Genomic DNA, 17,630 nt, shown 5'->3' with positions numbered 1-17,630 from the left:
TAGCTCTAAGTAGTTTCACACTACACAACTATTTCTATCAATGCTTATGCAATTTGTTGTCTTAGCAAAACTCTACTGCAGTCAAGTGTTCATAAACCTTTATTAAGATCTCTTCATTCAGTCTCAGAATGAAAAATATGACCTCCCTACTGGAGTCCCTGTATCAGATATTTATTATCACTTGTTTATGAATAGAGGTAATGTAACATATGATAATATAAAGCCACTTTATTTGTTCCATCAAAGCATTCATGGTGAATATTTTTATGCCTTGATTGAGTGTTGCATTTTGTTTGGAATTAGAATTTCTTGTGTTCTTTATTTTTGACCACCCCATCAAACAAGGCAAATGATTTTCTTGTAGCATTAGAAAAGAAGTGTGTGCTATTTAATTTCTACCCTTCAGGATACTACTAGTCAAGCTATATATTCTCTTAGAAGCTCTCTTACTATAGCAAAGTGGAAAACATGGAATTTAAATGTTCTCACAAGATCAAAGTATGAAAATTGAAGTTGAATATAGATGAATTGGTTTTGACTATGGTATAAAGGATTTCCTTTAGTGCCCAATAGCATTCAAAGAAGAAACTAAACTACTTTCAGGTAAATATAGGCAGAAGGACAATCAAACACTGTATGATCTCATTTCAGTTAATCTCTTGTTTGTTTTAACTATGCAATACTGTTCTGTCTCAACTGCTCTTGATATTCAAATCCTCTATGCATAGAGCAGGGAGGAAAAGAGTGGTAGACATGAATAGTTCACAAATTTCTTGGGAAAGGACATGAATTCATTGCCCACATGGTATAGAAGGAAAATTAGGGTATTTATTAGATTAATGGAAAGTTAGGGTGGCATTAAGGAGTGAGATAAATGCATTAAAAATAATGAATTATGTGAGGGATATGAGTGGTTACTAAATTGTAAGTTTCTATATAAATATTTCGATCCAGCAAAAAATGAATCTAAATAGTTGGATTAGATTGAAAACAGAGTCATGTATAATAATGTTTAGCTGATTTGTAAAGTATATTACAATATGGGGGAAAGGCCGGGGTGTTTTTTTGATAAAATAATTTGTAGGGTCGTATTTGGGTGAATACCAGATATATTTAACTCGTATGCTTCCGTTCTACGTTTTACTCGAGCACCAAAGAAATAGTCCATCGTGAACTAACACAGAGAGGGACTTCTTACCAGCTCGTTTTCCGGCGGCCTCAATTCACCGCTGAATAGCTCAAGATTTCTTCTTTTCAACAAGGGGGCTACTTTTTTTCCAGATCTTTCAGCTTCGGAGATCAATGTCGTAGCTTATTGCTGGCCATCGCAAGCCATGGTGAGCGCTCGATTGGGGCGGAGCATAAAGCGACCGCCTTTGGGCTTCGGCGTTAAAGTTTCGCTGGTGTTCTTATTGGGTCTTGCTTTTGTTGTTATCTGGTGGGCATTCTCCTCCCCTTCGGCCTCCGTCGTGTCCTTGGAAAGGAACAGCTTCGGGGAAATCGAAGCGCCGCCCGCCACCACGGCCGCGAAGAAAAAGCACAAGGAGACCCAGAAGAAGACCCACCGGAATAAGACTCCAATTCCGCCGCATAAAGATGATAATTTGAAGAAAAGTGAAGATAGATCCAGAAAAGAGAAAAATAAGGAGAGGGAGAAAGTAGGAGGAGAGATCGAGCAGGCGGTGGTGGCTAAGAATGAGACGAGCGAGCTAGTAGAGGAGGCGGAGGATGATGAGAAGGTCGAGTTGGAGGGACTAGAAGAAGTGGCGGATAACGAGAATATGACGGATGAAGACATGCAAGATGATGGCGATGAGAATACGGAGGGCGTCGGCGGGGGTGATGAAGCCAGTAATAGCAAGGCTAAGAAGAAGAAAAAGTTGGGCCCTTTATTTGATCCAAAAGTGCGATATACATGGAAGCTTTGCGGCCAAAAGACTGGGCAAAACTATATCCCCTGTGTGGATATGGAAGGTGGGCACCGACACCATAAGAGGAGTTGCCCTCGAACTCCATTAATGTGTTTGGTTTCTCTTCCAAAGGATTACAGGTCTCCAGAGCCATGGCCTGGGAGAGATTCGAAGGTCCTTTCTTTTCCTCACTATGCATCTCTTCCTGATTTCTTCTGGCAAAATGTACAGTTTCTTGTTTCAGCAGATTTGGTTCAGCAATCTGGAACACCCAAAGCTATCCGCATTCATCAAAACTCAAAACTGGTTGAATCTCTCCGGTGACTATCTGTTAATCCCTCCAAAGGCATCTGAGTTCAAGGGTGGTGCTGAACAGTATGTTAGTTCGATTGAAGAGGTAATGAAACTTTTTATTATCTCTTTGATAAGCTCAGAATGGTATGCTGATATATTTGTCCCAAAATTTTCCCTTGTTTAATATTTAGCAAAAAATAATTCTTTATTTCACATGAACGAATTAAGTAATTGAAAAAATTTGCTTTTGAACAAACAACTGCCAGAGTAGTATTTATGAGTGTCCAAATTGGAGGTTCTATTTTTATGTTATTTTCTTTTAAGTGTTCAAGGAATCAACTTGGTGTATGGATTAAATTGGGTCTTGAGTGTTTCGTGCCAAGGTTGTAGAATCTTTTAACTTCTTTGAGGTTCATTTTTTTATAGAGATGGCAAATGTTTGATTGTTGGAACTTTGCACTACTATTCATATGCATCTAAGAAAGCCAATACCCATCTTTTACTCGCCACACTAGTTTTATGCTCTAGTCATACTCATTCCATTACGCGAAAATGGCTACCCATATCTGAATAATTTGGTCAAGTATTGGTGAATAACCACCAAAATTTCAACAAGAAACATTCAAAAGAGTAAAAAAAAGAAAAGAAAGGAAAATAGAGACCTTAAGAATGTACATATTTTCAAAATTAACTGTTTATTCAGGCATCTCAATTCAAATTTGTCCCATCTCTTCAACCAATTTAACCGCAATCCAAACCTGATTAAACAGATCAGATAGCCAACCAGAAAAAAAAGCCTGCCCCACTGTTGACACCTTTTTCTTTTTGTGAAGAACAAATGGCAGATCATCTTATTACTTATGAGCTGTTTTTATATAAACTTTCTCTCATTCAATCACAGTGATCTCAGCAATGTGTTCTTTGAAAAATAAGCTCCTAATCTTCCTTCCCTCTACCGGATTTTTGTTTAAAGAAGTGGCTCCACTCCGTTATACATATTAATTGTCTATCAAGTGTGTTAGACCAGTTTTGTAGATATCAAGGATAAACTTCATGTTTGATATTGTTTCTTTTTTATTTAGATGGTTCCAGACATAGAATGGGGTAAGAATATCCGTGTAATCTTGGACATTGGATGTACTGGTGGGGGTTTTGGAGTTGCTCTTCTGGAAAAGAATGTGATAACATTATCTTTCGGGTTGATGGGTGATCAGACAGATCTAGCTCAACTCACCCTTGAGAGGGGTATCCCTGCAGTGCTAGGGAATTTGGCATCAAGAAGACTTCCTTTTCCAAGTAGTGTTTTTGATGCAATTCATTGTGGTGAATGTGGCATACCTTGGCACTCAAGTGGTCTGTATAACTATAGTTAATAATGTTGCATTATAAAGTTTTGTTTTCTGTTGAGCATGCTTATGATGTTTGTGAATAACTTGACATGTAGGTGGTAAGCTTCTTCTGGAAATGAACAGAATTCTACGCCCTGGAGGATACTTCATTACATCAACCAAAAATGGAGACATTGATTCTGAAGAAGGTTCGGTACATTGATAATTTATACTTTCCTAATATCTTCAGAGTTCTATAATGTTGAAGAAAAAGTTAAAGAGTATCTTTCTTCCAATAAACTTATTTATAGCTACTTCTATGAATAACATCATATCCAGAGCTCTTTAAGCCTAGTTGCACATATGCGATCTCATTTACGTCTCAATCTTAATTGGTGTTTTAATGCGATCTCATATATGTCTCAATCTTAATTGGTGTTTTTAATGTGCATGTGATACTTGTGTCCTAGTTTCTTACTACTTTAGTGTACCAAATTAGGCATCATTTGGCTAATAGATCTAAAGGGAAATCTTACTGTAGAATCATCATTCCAATTGAAAACCTTTAAATTTGAATACACTAATCAAATCTAAATAGCTATCACTCCTTTTTAATCCTTTATGAACTTACAATTCAATGAGTGTTATTTTAAATTCACAACTATTACTCAAATACTTCCGTCAGTCTCGAGCAACTCTCGAGATGTAGAAGTTTATTTTCCCAAAAAGTTAACCTTAACCCCATTACTTATTTAAGGATGGTTAGAGAGTCACATAATCCACTTGGATATGTTTTTTTTTTAATTTTGCAAATTCAAAGAAAGTGGATGGTTTACTGATGTTGTGTATGATGACTTCTGAATTATCCAAGCCTACAAAATTATCATTCTGTATAACATGGACACATGTGGATTACTTTGAAGTTCTGATGATTGGCCATGCTGTCAGATTGAGTTGTGCATGCCTTTCCTGAATCATTGCAATGTGCATGGTTTACTGACAGACGAGTGGTTATTAAACATACAGTAGGGACTAGCTTGAGAAGAAATCAGCGAGGCACAGGAGTGATTAATACCACATTACCACACCTTGAAGTCGGATGGATATATGTTTATTGGTCTCCTGCAAATTACCTTAAGCTTTTGGATTGTATGGGTATCTGGATTATCTTTTACAAAAATACATACACCTTATCTAATTTTCTCAAAACCTGTCTGTCATCCTCTGTTGGAGTTCCCAGTGTATTTGAATTGATTAATTTCTACAATAATCATTGCTAGGAAGTAACGACTTCAAATTCTGAAATTCATTTAATTTAAATATGTTTTAGGGAACTGATGGTAGGTGCCTTGAACACGCCAATGCTGGGATGCTATCCTTCCCTCTTTTAATGTAACTTTTAACTACTTTCACTGCTCTGGTTAATATTCAACATCCACTTTACTCTTTTTGTGCTGTTTTGATAGAGAGAATTGAATTCCCTAGTGTAGGTACCATTGGATATAGAGCTATTGCCTTTCTCATAAGTGCCATTGAAGGTGGAAAAATGTACTCTTTTCCGAAGCCTAAGAAAATATGCATTGATGGTAGATGTTCCGGCCAATATACCGTGGACGGTCAAGCCACCGATCAACGAACTTGCTACATTCGTTACTGCTCAGAGTTGGAGAAGATAAAAGAGGACCTCTATCCGTGGGGCTCCAGTGAGGTGTCGCTGATGTTGACGAAGTCGCCATGACCCGGGAGAAGGTGGGGCCGACCTGTCCTGTGTTGGCGGAGTCACTATGAGCTAGGAGGTGGGGCCATCGGAGATGCACTGTAGAAGGGCGTCACTGCGTCACCATGCATTGCATGGAGAATTGAATTGTCTCAAGAGCCTACGAAGAGTAGAGGAGCGCAGGAGAGGGTTAGAATGGAGGCCGAGGGTGCTCTACTGGTTCACTCCGACGCTCAATTCACTCTCTGACATGGGAGATGAAGAAGATGCATAGTAGTAAGTTAATGGAAATAGATGTGTGCAAATATGTACACGTACCTTGGCTCGCAAGAGTGGGACTTTCTATAACACAGAGTGGGAGGTGAACCAGAGCGTCGGGTCAGCAGGGCAACAACATGGTGGCGAGGGCTCGGAAGCCAAAAGGCTCTAGAAGGCGAAACACAATAGGGATGTATGACAGCGATGACTCAAAGGCTGAAGGGCTCCGGGAGGCGGAGCACAACAGCGCGGGGCACGTAGTAGCGACAAGATTCGTCATTGGAGACAACAATGGAGGAGAGGCGGCCGGATGTGGGGCTGACGACTACATCATAGAGGGAGAGGGAGAACTAGGCTTTGAGGTTGGAGGTGAAGGTGACACAAAAAGGACGGTGAGATAGTGGAAGCGACAACGCGGGAGGTGGCGTCGCAAGATAGGTGGCATCGTCGAAATCTGCACCGAGGGCGATGACAACAACTAGATCTACTCAAGAGGCGGCGTTAGCGGCATCAAACTGCGCCGAAGGCGGCGGTAACAGTGGGATCTGCGCCAGAAGTGGCGGTAGCAATGGGATTTGTGCTGGAAGTGGCGACAACTGTTGAATCTGCGTCGGAGATGACAGCAGTAGTGACAATAGCGGAACCAAGCCGAAGGCGGCAACAACAATAGGATTTGCACGGGAAGCTGCGATTGGATTTGCAGAGCGGCATGGAGGTTTCATGAGAATCCATCACGGGTGGAGGCAGCAAGAGAGGCACGGCCGGTAGCGGTCCAACACGGCTGCGAGCTCGACAGCGGAGGTGAACTATGGCAAAAGAGGGGAGGCGGAGATGGTGGCTGCCGGTAGATGTAGGGATGCTCGGCGAAGTCGACGAGTCCGCCGATAGTGGTGGAGGGCGTCGTCGTCTACGACATTAAGCGGCGTGGTCTATGGCCCCTTGGCGGTTTGGTCGGTGGCATCCCTAATAGACGGGGAGACAAACTGCCTGATGAGAGGGCGTGACAACGAGATGGTGAGTGAGAGAGAGAGGCTGAGAGGGAGATGGTGAGAGAGAGAGTGGCTGATAGGGAGATCGTGAGAGAGAGAGGCAGTGGGAGAGAGAGAGAAAGGGGAGAGAGAGAGAGAGGGGGTGGCGCGCCTTGCATGAGGAATCCCCATTGTAGGTGTCGGGAGCATGGGGCATTGGAAGCGACACCAAAAGGTAGAGGTGGCGTGGTGCCTCCATGCGCAGCGGCCTCTCCCATGGCGGTGGCGTGCGGGAGAGGCAGTAAAGGAGGAGACTCCTGTGCATGATGGGGGCATCCGAACGCCCCTACTTGAGGAGGGGGGGGGGTCGAAGCCTTTGTGAGGGAAAAGACAATCGACAATTGAGGACCGACGTCGGAATGTGGAAGGAGACGAGAGAGAGAGGGAGATAATGTGAGTCCCTTCCCTGGGTGGCGGTGTGCGTCCAGAAAGAAAAAAGCCCCTTCTGCCATCGCAACCCTAAAAAGAGCGAAAAATAAGGAAAAGACCAAAAAGTCCTTCTCGCCACATGACATGCATATATCCCCGCATCACAAATCTCCTCTTCAAGTTTAGTCGAAGGAGGTGTTTGTTGGACCGATGCGGCCGGGTAGAAGGGGGGGGGTTGAATAGCCCTGAAAAATCAAACACAACCCTTTCTCGTACGATTAAGCTAACACATAAAAAATAGATTAAACAGAAAATAAAGCATAAAAACGAGGCACCGAATTTGACTTGGTTACAACCGGGGAGGTTGTTAATCCAAGGATGAAGATCGCACTAAGAGCTCCTTCAGGCGGAGAAGCCTCGTTTACAACAGTGTAAGCAAGCTAATCTAGAAATGGAAGCACACAAGTGTTGTTTACAATTTATGAACTAATCTGGACCAAGGCTATATTTATAGCCTTGGTGGCGCCCTGAGGGTTCCAGGCCTGGGGATAAAGTTTATCCCCAACGTTCGGATCGCGTAAATCGCGATCTTGGTCAAAATCGGGTCCGGGCGCCATTGGGCGCCCCGGAGCAAAAAGTCAACTCCGGTTGACTTTTGTCGGGACCACTTCTCCGTTAAGTCCCGTCTCGGTTGGTCTTCGCTCCGGATCCGCTGATTGGGTGATCTCGACATCCGAATAGGGCTCACCCAACCCATCTTCTCGGCTTCTCGTCCCTCGGACCGTCGCGCGTGTCCTTCTCGTCCACCAGTACTCATCCGCAGACTTCGTCCCTCGATCGCACCCCGTCCGACCTTCGCTAGCGTCTCTTGCTCCCGAGCATCTTCCGCTCCGACTTCGTACCTCGGAACCATCGCGCGCACTTCCTTCTCGTCACTCTTCCGCAGCCTCGTCCCTCGGACGCACCGTGTCCTTCTCGCTAGCGTCTTCCGCTCGAGTACTGTGCTCCTAAGCTCCTGCGCACTTAGGTAAGAAAACAATGAACCTAACTTAACTTGTTGATTACACCAAACCAACCTTGGGGTTCCAACCACCCTTTTGGTGTGATCAACCCAAGTTAAGCTAGGGTTAACTAGACAAAAAATAAACTAACTAAATTTACAATTTAGTGCACAAAGATAGAAGAAAAAATAGTTTTAGGCTACCTCCCCCTAGACTTATACTTATCTTTCTTCCCCTTTGATCACAAAAAAAATGGGGTTCCAAGAAAAAATCTAAGGGTTAAAGACTTAGAAAATTTTGAAAAGCTACCTTAAAAAAAATTCTAAGTCAAAAGATTCTAAGTTAGAAAAAGAATTTTGCAATCAATAAAACTTAATTAAATATTTTGAAAAATATTTTTGAATCAATAAAAGCAGAATAAATTCTAAGTAAAATTTTAAGTAAAAGAATTTTGAGATTTATTTTATTTATTTATTATTATTATTATTTTTTTAAGATTTTAACTTAGGAAAAAATAATTTTTGAAAATTTTCTAAACACTCTAAGTAAAAGTTATTTTTGAAAATAGAATTTAAAAAAATTTAAGTCAAAATTTTGAACCATGTTTGAATAACTTTTTAAAGCATTAAATAATTCTAGTATTAATGTTTTATTAATTAAACATTTATTTCAATATTCGGCTTCCAGGCAGTGGCGAGGCACTAGGCCTTCTTGGTTATTGGAGCAACAACCACTTTCTAGTCAAAGCCCATAAAGAAATTTTTGTTTAATTTTCTCACTTAAAGCGCTAACTTTGATTTTAAAATTTACACTAAGCAAGATTTAGGAACCCAATAAAGGTTCCAACCTACTGGATTAACTAAAAATTTCTTAGGGACATATTTTCTAGAGATATTTTTAATTTGTCCCTGGTGATATCTATAATACCAATTCAAATTATTGAACCTTCTAAAATTGGTTTTAGATGAGCAAGCAGAGTTTTTCAAGTTTTCTACTTGAATTTTTAAATTTTGAATTTCTAATTTTAATTTTTCATTTTCTAAATTTGATTTATCTAGCATTTCTAACGGACAAGATGTAGCTAATATTGCTTTTAAATCTTTATTTTCATTTTCTAATTTGTAGCAATCTTTTGTTAAAATTTTAATGAATTTAAACATTTTATTAGGAGGAAGAGATCGTACCTCACTTACCTTGTCGATCTCGTTGTCGGTTTCTCCCCCTGAACTGCTGCTCTCTTCGGACGTGGCTCCCCCTTCATTGATGCTTTCGATGCTCATTTCGGAAGAGCTTGATTTGCAGTCGTCGTCTTGATGACTCGCCATTAACGCGAGCCCGGAGAACTCCTCGACTTCTGATTCCGACGACGTATCGTCCCACGTCGCTTTTAGGGCCTTGCGCTTTTGGATAGGCTTCTTACCCTTGTCCTTCCCGTTGTTCTTCAATTTAGGGCAATTATCCTTGACGTGCCCTTCTTCATCGCAATGGTAGCAGCGGATGGTTCTTTTCTTTCTTCCCTGCGGATGGTTAGATTTCCTAGATTTACAAATATTTTAAATCGTCTTACCATCATTACCATTTCCTCGTCATCGAGAGAAGATTCAGGTTCGTCTCTCAAAGCTTTAAGGGCGACATTATTCTTGGGCTCCTTCGGACCTGCACATCTTGACTCATGCACTTCAAAAGTTGAAAAGAATTCGTCTAATGAAATTTTTTCTAGATCTTTTGAAATGTAAAAGGCATCTACTAGTGATGCCCATTTTGAGTTTCTAGGAAAGGAATTTAGGGCATACCTTAGCGAATCTCGGTTACTTACCTCTTCTCCGAGATTCGTAAGTCTGGTGATGAGTTCCTGAATCCTCGAGTGTAGATGTGCAATTGTTTCACCTTCTTCAAATCGGAGGTTTGTAAGCTGGTTACGAAGTAAATCCCGTCTTGCAAGTTTGGCTTCGGATGTTCCTTCGTGTAACTCAAGGAATTTCTCCCAAAGCTCCTTTGCCGAGTTGTAGGTACCGACTCTATTGACTTCTTGTGTTGGAAGTACACTTAGCAGATGAAATTCTGCTTTCTTGTTTGCCACGTGGTCAGCCTGCTCCTTCTTTGACCATTGATTTCTTGCTTTGCCCTCTGGTGCTTCATAGCCAAATTCCATTGTTAGTAATAAATCATAATCTGTTTCAAGAAATACCTCCATTCGCTTTTCCAGCTAGCGAAGTCCCCTTCGAATTTTGGTGCGTGGATGTTGGATCCGGCCATCTTGTTGCTTCGTTCGGCGGTTAGTCCTCCTGAAGCGCCTCGGCTCTGATACCACTTGTTGGACCGATGCGGCCGGCTAGAAGGGGGGGTTGAATAGCCCTGAAAAATCAAACACAACCCTTTCTCGTACGATTAAGCTAACACATAAAAAATAGATTAAACAGAAAATAAAGCATAAAAACGAGGTACCGAATTTGACTTGGTTACAACCGGGGAGGTTGTTAATCCAAGGATGAAGATCGCACTAAGAGCTCCTTCAGGCGGAGAAGCCTCTTTTACAGCAGTGTAAAGAAGCTAATCTAAACAGTGGAAGCACACAAGTGTTGTTTACAATTTCTGAACTGATGAAGAGCTTCTGGACCAAGGCTATATTTATAGCCTTGGTCGGGGCGCCTGGAAGGGTTCCGGGCGCCCTGGGGGGATAAAGTTTTATCCCCCAACGTTCAGATCGCGTAAATCGCGATCTTGGTCAAAATCAGGGTCCGGGCGCCCCGGAGCAAAAAGTCAACTCCGGTTGACTTTTTGTCCGGGACCACTTCTCCGTTAAGTCCCCGTCTCGGTCCGGGTCTTCTGCTCTGGATCCGCTTGATTGGGTGATCTCTAACATCCGGAATAGGGCTCACCCGAACCCATCTTCTCGAGCGTGCTTCCCTCCGGCTTCTCGTCCTTCGGAATTGCCGCGTGTCCCTTCTCGTCCACCAGCGTACTCATCCGCAGACTTCGTCCCTCGATCGCACCCCGTGCCGACCTTCGCGCTAGCTGCGTCTCTTGCTCCCCGAGCAATCTTCCGCTCCGGCTTTCGTACCTCGGAACCATCGCGCGCACTTCCTTCTCGTCTGCCGGTGTACTCTTCCGCAGCGCCTCGTCCCTCGGACGCACCGCGTGCCGTCCTTCTCGCTAGCTGCGTCTTCCGCTCGAGTACCTGTGCTCCTAAGCTCCTGCACACTTAGACACAAGGTAAGAAAACAACAGAACCTAACTTAACTTGTTGATCACACCAAAACCAACCTTGGGGTTCCAACAGTGTTAGTCTGACTGATTGAACTGTTGTGTTGTGGCGGTAAGTGAAGGAATTGCTAAGCCTATTGTAAGACTGAATCGCTCCCGACTAAGGAGTCGAGAAAGAATTTGCAAGCCTCTAGTAAGGCCGATTACTTCCGATTGAGGAATTGGGAAAGAGTCGGTGAATCTGTAGTAAGACTGATGGGCAAGAGTCGTCGAGCCTGTCGTATGGCTACGAGCTTGTTGTAAGGTTCTGTCGCTCCCGACTAAAGATTAAAGAAAGAATCGATGAGCATGTAATAAGGTTGATAACTTCCGATTCAGGAGTTGGGAAAGAGTCGGTGAGCCTCATAGGGCTGATGATTTTTGACTTCTGATTGAGGAGTTGGGAAAAAGTCTGCAAGCTTGTCGTAAGGCTGTGTCACTCTTGACTAAGGAGTTGAGAAAGAATCGACGAGCCTATAGTAAGGCTGATAACTCTCGACTGAGTCAGGAAAGAGTCGGCGAGCTTGTCGTAAGGTTGATGACTTCAGATGAGGAGTCGAGAAAGTGTCGGCGAGCCTGTCCTAAGGCTTCAAGCATGTCGTAAAGTTGTGTCGCTCTCAACTAAGAATTCGAGAAAGAATTGGCGAGCCTGTAGTAAGGCTGATAACTTCCGACTGATGAGTCGGGAAAGAGTCGGTGAGCCTGTCGTAAGGCTGATGACTTTTGACTGAGGAGTCGGGAAAGAGTCGGTGAGCCTGTTGTAAGGCTGATGACTTTCGACTGAGGAGTCGGGAAAGAGTTAGTGAGCCTTTCATAAGGCTACAAGCCTGTCGTAAGGCTATGAGCCCGTTGTAAGGCTAATAACTTCCGATTGAGGAGTAGGGAAAGAGTCGGCGAGCCTATCGTAAGGCTGATGACTTTTGACTGAGGAGTCGGGGATAGATGCTTACTGGCATCGTGCTCAGGGGAAGGCTAACCGGCATTGGTAGCATTATGCCTGATCCACTATTCCCGAAGAGAGGCTAATAACTCGATTCGGGATTATGTCCGAGTCGGGAGAGCATAATAATGATCGATCTCACTACTTCCGAATACCCGCGAAGTCGAAAAGATAATAACTCGATTTGTGATTATGTCTGAGCCGGGAGAGAATAATCATGATTGATCTCACGACTCTCGAATACCCGCAGAGTCGGAGAGATAATAATTCGATTAGCGATTATGTTTGAATCGGGAGAGTCTGAGCCTGAAAAGGACAAGGCGATACAGTACGCACTCAACTGTTACCATAGCCGGGAGGATATCAACCTCGGTTATGTTCGAGTCGAGGGAGTCTGTGCTACTGCAGCGATTTCAACCCCGACTATGTCCGAGTCGGGGGAATCTGGCCATGAAAAGGACAAGGCGATACAGTACTTACTCAACCCTTGTGCTAAAGAGAGTCCGCTACCATAGCCTGGAGGATCTCGACCTCGACTATGTTTGAGTCTGGGGAGTTTGGGCCTTGAAAACGACAAGGGAAAACGGTACTCGCTCGACCCTTGTGTAAAGGGGAGTTCACTACTGCAGCCTAAGGATCTTGACTCTGACTATATCTGAGTCGGGGGAGTCTGACCTTGAAAGGACAAGACATTACATGACTCGACTCTTATGCGAAGGGGTGTCTGTTACCGTAGCCTGGAGGATCTTGACCCCGACTATGTTCGAGTTGGAGGAGTCTGACTCTGAATATGACAAGATGATACGATATTCGTTTGACCCTTGTGTGAAGGGGAATCTACTACCTTAGCCTGGAGGATCTCGATCCCAACTATGTACGAGTCGGGGGAGTTTGGGCCTAAAAAGGACATTTATTGATGGAGATCACTAGTCCGAGACCAAGAGAAATAATCATCGACTACGATGTACCTTTAAATAAAGATGCAAGGAAGAGCTGTAATTTATATTTCAGAATATATAACTAAATACACTCGAACCTAATGCACAACTTTGATGCGCCATGTCCTGGAGATAATATCCCGATCCCTCGACTCTTAAGTATCCGCCAATTTGAGAAGAGAAGAGTAATATTGATCTTGCTAAGGGAGTTAATTGCTCGATCTGGCTGAAATAGAGAATGACTCGATTCCGCTGAGAGAATAACTCGATCTCACTGAGGGAGAGAATGACTCGATCTCGCTGAGAGAATAACTCGATCAAGGAGAGAATGACTCAATCTTGCCGGTGACATTAACATTCTCTTGCGAGATGGTCGCTTCTCAATCGCGGATTCTTTCTCCACCGGAGTTACGATTATCAGCGGTCCTTATAGTGTTAATCATTCCAGCATTTTGGCTCAGAGTTTCCTACATATGACGCCAATTTGTTCTGCCAATATACCATAGACGGTCAATCCACTAGTCAACGAAGTTGTTGACATTCGTTACTTTTCAGAGATCGTTGGAGAAGATAAAGAAGGAGCTCAATCCGTAGGGGCCACCAATGATGTGTCGATGATGTCGACAAAGTTGTCATGACCCTGGAGAAGGTAGGGCTGAACTGTCCTATCTTGACGGAGTCACTGTGAGCTGGAAGGAGGTGGGATCATTGAAGATGCCTAAGGAGCTATAGAAGGGCGTCACCGTGCGTTGTAGGGAGAAATGAATCGTTTAGAGAGCCTACTTGGAGTAGATGAGCGTAGGAGAGGGTTAGAATGGAGGTCGGGGGTTCCCCGGTTAATCCACTTCGATACTCAAGTTAGTCTCCAACAAGGGAGATGAAAAAGATGCACAGTAGTAGGCTAATGAAAATAGACGTGTGTAAATATGTACGCATACCTTGGCCCGTGGGGGCAGGACTTTCTATAACACAAAGTGGGGGTGAATTAGAGTATCTGGTCAGCGAAGCAACAACATGGCGACAAGGGCTCGGAAGGCGGAGGGCTTCGGAAGGTGGAGCATAGTTGGGGTGCACAGCAGCAACGACTCGAAGGTTGGAGGTCCGGGAGGCCGAGCATAACAGGGATGTACGACGGTGACAACTCGATGGCTGGAGGGCTCCGGGAGGTGGAGCACAACAGTGCGAGGTACGTAGCACCGGCGAGATCTATCGTCGGAGGTAGTGACGGAAGGGAGGTGGCCGGATGTGTGGCCAGTGGTTGCATTGTAGAGGGAGAACTAGGATGTGAGGTCGGCGACAAAGGCAACATAGGAAGGACAGCGAGACAGCGGAAGTGGCGACGAGGGAGGCGACTTCACGAAAAGGGTGGTGTCGTCGAGACCTGCGCCGAGGGTGACGACAACGATGGGATCTACATCGGAAGCGACGGCGGCGGCAACAATCTGCATCGAAGGCGGTGGCGGCAGTGGGATCTGTGTCGGAAGCATCGGCAGCGGTTGGATCTGCATCGAAGGAGGTGGCAATAGCGGAACCAGTCAAAGCAGCAGCGACAATAGTGGGATATGCGCCAGAAGTGACAGTTGGATTTGCAATGCAGCGCTGGAGGTCGCATGAGGTCGGATCCGTCATGGGTAGAGGTGGCGAGAGAGGCACGGCCGGAGGTCGTCCAAAGCATCTGCGAGCTCGACAACGGAGGTGAACTACGGCAAGAGAGGGGAGGCAGAGATAGTGGCTGTCGATAGATGCAGGGATGCTTGACGGGGGCAGCGAGTTCGGCGATAGCGGTGGAGGGCAGCGAGTCCGGCGACAGTGGTGGAGGGCGGCAACGTTTATGGCATCAGGCTTTGTGGTCCATGGCCCTTGGCGGTTTGGTTGGCGGCGTCCCTAATAGACGGGGAGAGAGGCCGCCTGATGAGAGGGTGTGAGAGCGAGATTGTGGGGGCGTTCGGAGGCTCGTACGTGATTGGGGCTAAGTCTTCGTGAGGGAAAAGGCGACCGACGTCGGCATGCAGAAGGAGACGAGAGAAAGAGAGATCACGTGAGTCCCTTCCCTAGGTGGCGGTGTGAGTCCAGAAATACAAAGAGCCCCTTCCTTCTTCTGCTCATCTCAACTCTAAAAAGAGAGAAAAAGAATGAAAAAATCCAAAAGCCCTTATCGCCGCGTGACTTGCTTATATCCCTGCAGCAGTAGATTTCAATTGATAAACCTCCTTACACTAATTACAATCTTGTGCATGTCTGAAATAATATAATACATACTCAAACTTCACAAAGCACAATAATTTGTCGATCCTCTCATTATCTTGGCGTGTCCATTGTCCAACCTGCCACTTCTAAACTACTTGGGAGTTTTATTTATAGTAATTTTCTTTAATTTCTTATCCAGGCATGTCGACATTGATTGCCTCAATTTGTTGGAGTAATCTCGGCCACAAAACTGATGAAGATAGTGAAACAAACATCAGAGTATACCAGAGGCCGACTTCAAATGATGTATACGAGCTAAGAGCAACAAAAAAACCATCCTTTTGCCAGGAAAATGAAAATCAAGATGCTGCATGGTAAGCTAGAAAATGGTATTCCTTGCCAATACTATTTAGACTCGTATTTCATTAGTTTTTGCTTTTTGGTGTATACCTTTGTTATCATTCCTTCCACAGGTACACTCCTATAAAACCATGTCTCCACAAGGTTGCAGCAGCTATTGAAGAACGAGGCACTGACTGGCCCGAGGAGTGGCCGAAGAGGCTTGACACTTTTCCAGAATGGCTAGCTGATTCACATGATAAGTTGACTGCAGATCATAAACATTGGAAGGCTGTAGTTGACAAATCATACCTTGGCGGATTGGGGATTGATTGGTCAACCATCAGAAATGTGATGGACATGAAATCAATATATGGAGGGTATGCAAGAAATTTTCAAACTCACATACGGTTTCTAGTTCATTCTTTCCTCGTTTCTTCGGTCATTTTGTTCTCAAAATTCAATTGATCCAATCAAGATCACATCAGTTCTTGAGCTAAAAAAATTCTGGAAATGCAGATTTGCAGCTGCTCTAGCATCTCAGAAAGTCTGGGTGATGAATGTAGTCCCTGTTCATGCTCCAAATACTCTTCCTATTATTTTCGAGCGTGGGCTTCTCGGTATCTATCACGATTGGTGTGAACCGTTTAGCACATATCCAAGGTCCTATGATCTTTTGCATGCTGATCATCTATTCTCGCGTCTCAAGAACAGGTGACTTTCTGATGGTAATGCACTAGTTAGAATTCAATTCAAGTATGCACTCGGCAAAGTTTTGGTTGTAGCAATGTAGTCAATCAAGGTTTATAAGAATCACTCGAATTTTTTGCTCGAACCCACTAAAGATAATATAACACCATACATGCCTATCATGCAAACATTGAGATAACATTGTAGAAGTGCTAGCCAACAATGCTGAGTATTTCTGATCCAATGTAGGTGCAAGCAGCCAGTAGTTATCGTCGTCGAGATGGATCGGATACTAAGGCCAGGTGGTTGGGTCATCATCCGCGATAAGTTGGAGATCTTGGACCCCTTGGAGGCAATCTTGAGGTCACTCTACTGGGACATCAGAACGACATACGGCAAAGACAAGGAAGGCCTGATCTGTGCACAGAAGACAACATGGAGACCATAAAGCTCATGTACTATATAGAAACTTGTGATTCTTGGGTCATTCATTTCCCCAAGTTGTTTGAATGTCTCCTCATTGTGGCATATTTCGGTTCTTTCTAAACCAAAATGTCCATGGTCAATGCTTATCAGGGTGCGTTTGGTTAAGTTATATGCATAGTCTTGATTATGTGATTATGTTATGTAATTATTAGATAATCACATAACCAAGATTACGGGGAATAAAATATATTATAATATTTTTTGATTCAACCTTTGCAATTCTCATTGAGGACAAAAAATTGGAAAACTTTTTTGTTAACCTAGGAATCATGTAAAATATCACATTTTCAAGGTAATCATATTCCAGATTATATCTTCTATTTACTAACATGACGAGTATATTTTATTACTTGAGAATCATTTATTACTCGAATTAATTACATTCAGGATTAAACAACATAATTACGGGACCGGATCCTTTGGATCGTTTTTTACTATCCAGGGATGGTCTTTGCATGCATTGGTAAAATAGATGATCCACATTTATAAAATAGATGAGGATCATTCATCCCCGTCAATACATGTAAAGAGATCATTCCTTGGATCGCAAAAAGCGATCTAGAGAATCTGCTCTCCATAATTACATTCAGGATTAAATAACATATTAATTACATTCATGATTAAATAACATAACTTTGATAGATAATTAAAATTATTAATAATAATTTTTAACTAAACATGTTTAAAAGGTGCATTTGCTTAATGCTATTTGTTTAATCTTTAGAATATTCATTTTGAAAATCTTAGAATCACGTAAAATCTTATCTTTTTCGAGCCATCATATTTCGGATTATATTCCTATTTATTGGTTTTGAATGACTATTAAATGCAACATTTTTATAGATATTTTTTTATTGGTAAAAAGTAAGTGCACCGGAAAAAAATTGCAACCATATGTAAAA

The 17,630-nt window shown here is 43.2% G+C and overlaps 1 protein-coding gene across 1 annotated transcript; it reads left to right on the top strand.

Annotated features, from left to right (window-relative positions):
- The first annotated feature begins 1,123 nt into the window (after positions 1 to 1,123).
- On the top strand, positions 1,124 to 16,814 carry LOC121984051 (probable methyltransferase PMT28). Its single transcript, XM_042536808.1, has 8 exons — positions 1,124 to 2,084; positions 2,158 to 2,307; positions 3,287 to 3,557; positions 3,649 to 3,741; positions 15,413 to 15,587; positions 15,687 to 15,932; positions 16,072 to 16,266; positions 16,492 to 16,814. The coding sequence occupies exons 1-8, from the start codon at positions 1,335 to 1,337 to the stop codon at positions 16,688 to 16,690; spliced, it is 2,079 nt and encodes a 692-aa protein (XP_042392742.1). The 5' UTR covers positions 1,124 to 1,334; the 3' UTR covers positions 16,691 to 16,814.
- The last annotated feature ends 816 nt before the right edge of the window (positions 16,815 to 17,630 follow it).

The sequence above is a fragment of the Zingiber officinale genome, chromosome 5B (assembly GCF_018446385.1).
Source record: "Zingiber officinale cultivar Zhangliang chromosome 5B, Zo_v1.1, whole genome shotgun sequence".
NCBI lineage: Eukaryota > Viridiplantae > Streptophyta > Magnoliopsida > Zingiberales > Zingiberaceae > Zingiber > Zingiber officinale.
This window is presented reverse-complemented; position numbering and strand designations above follow the sequence as displayed.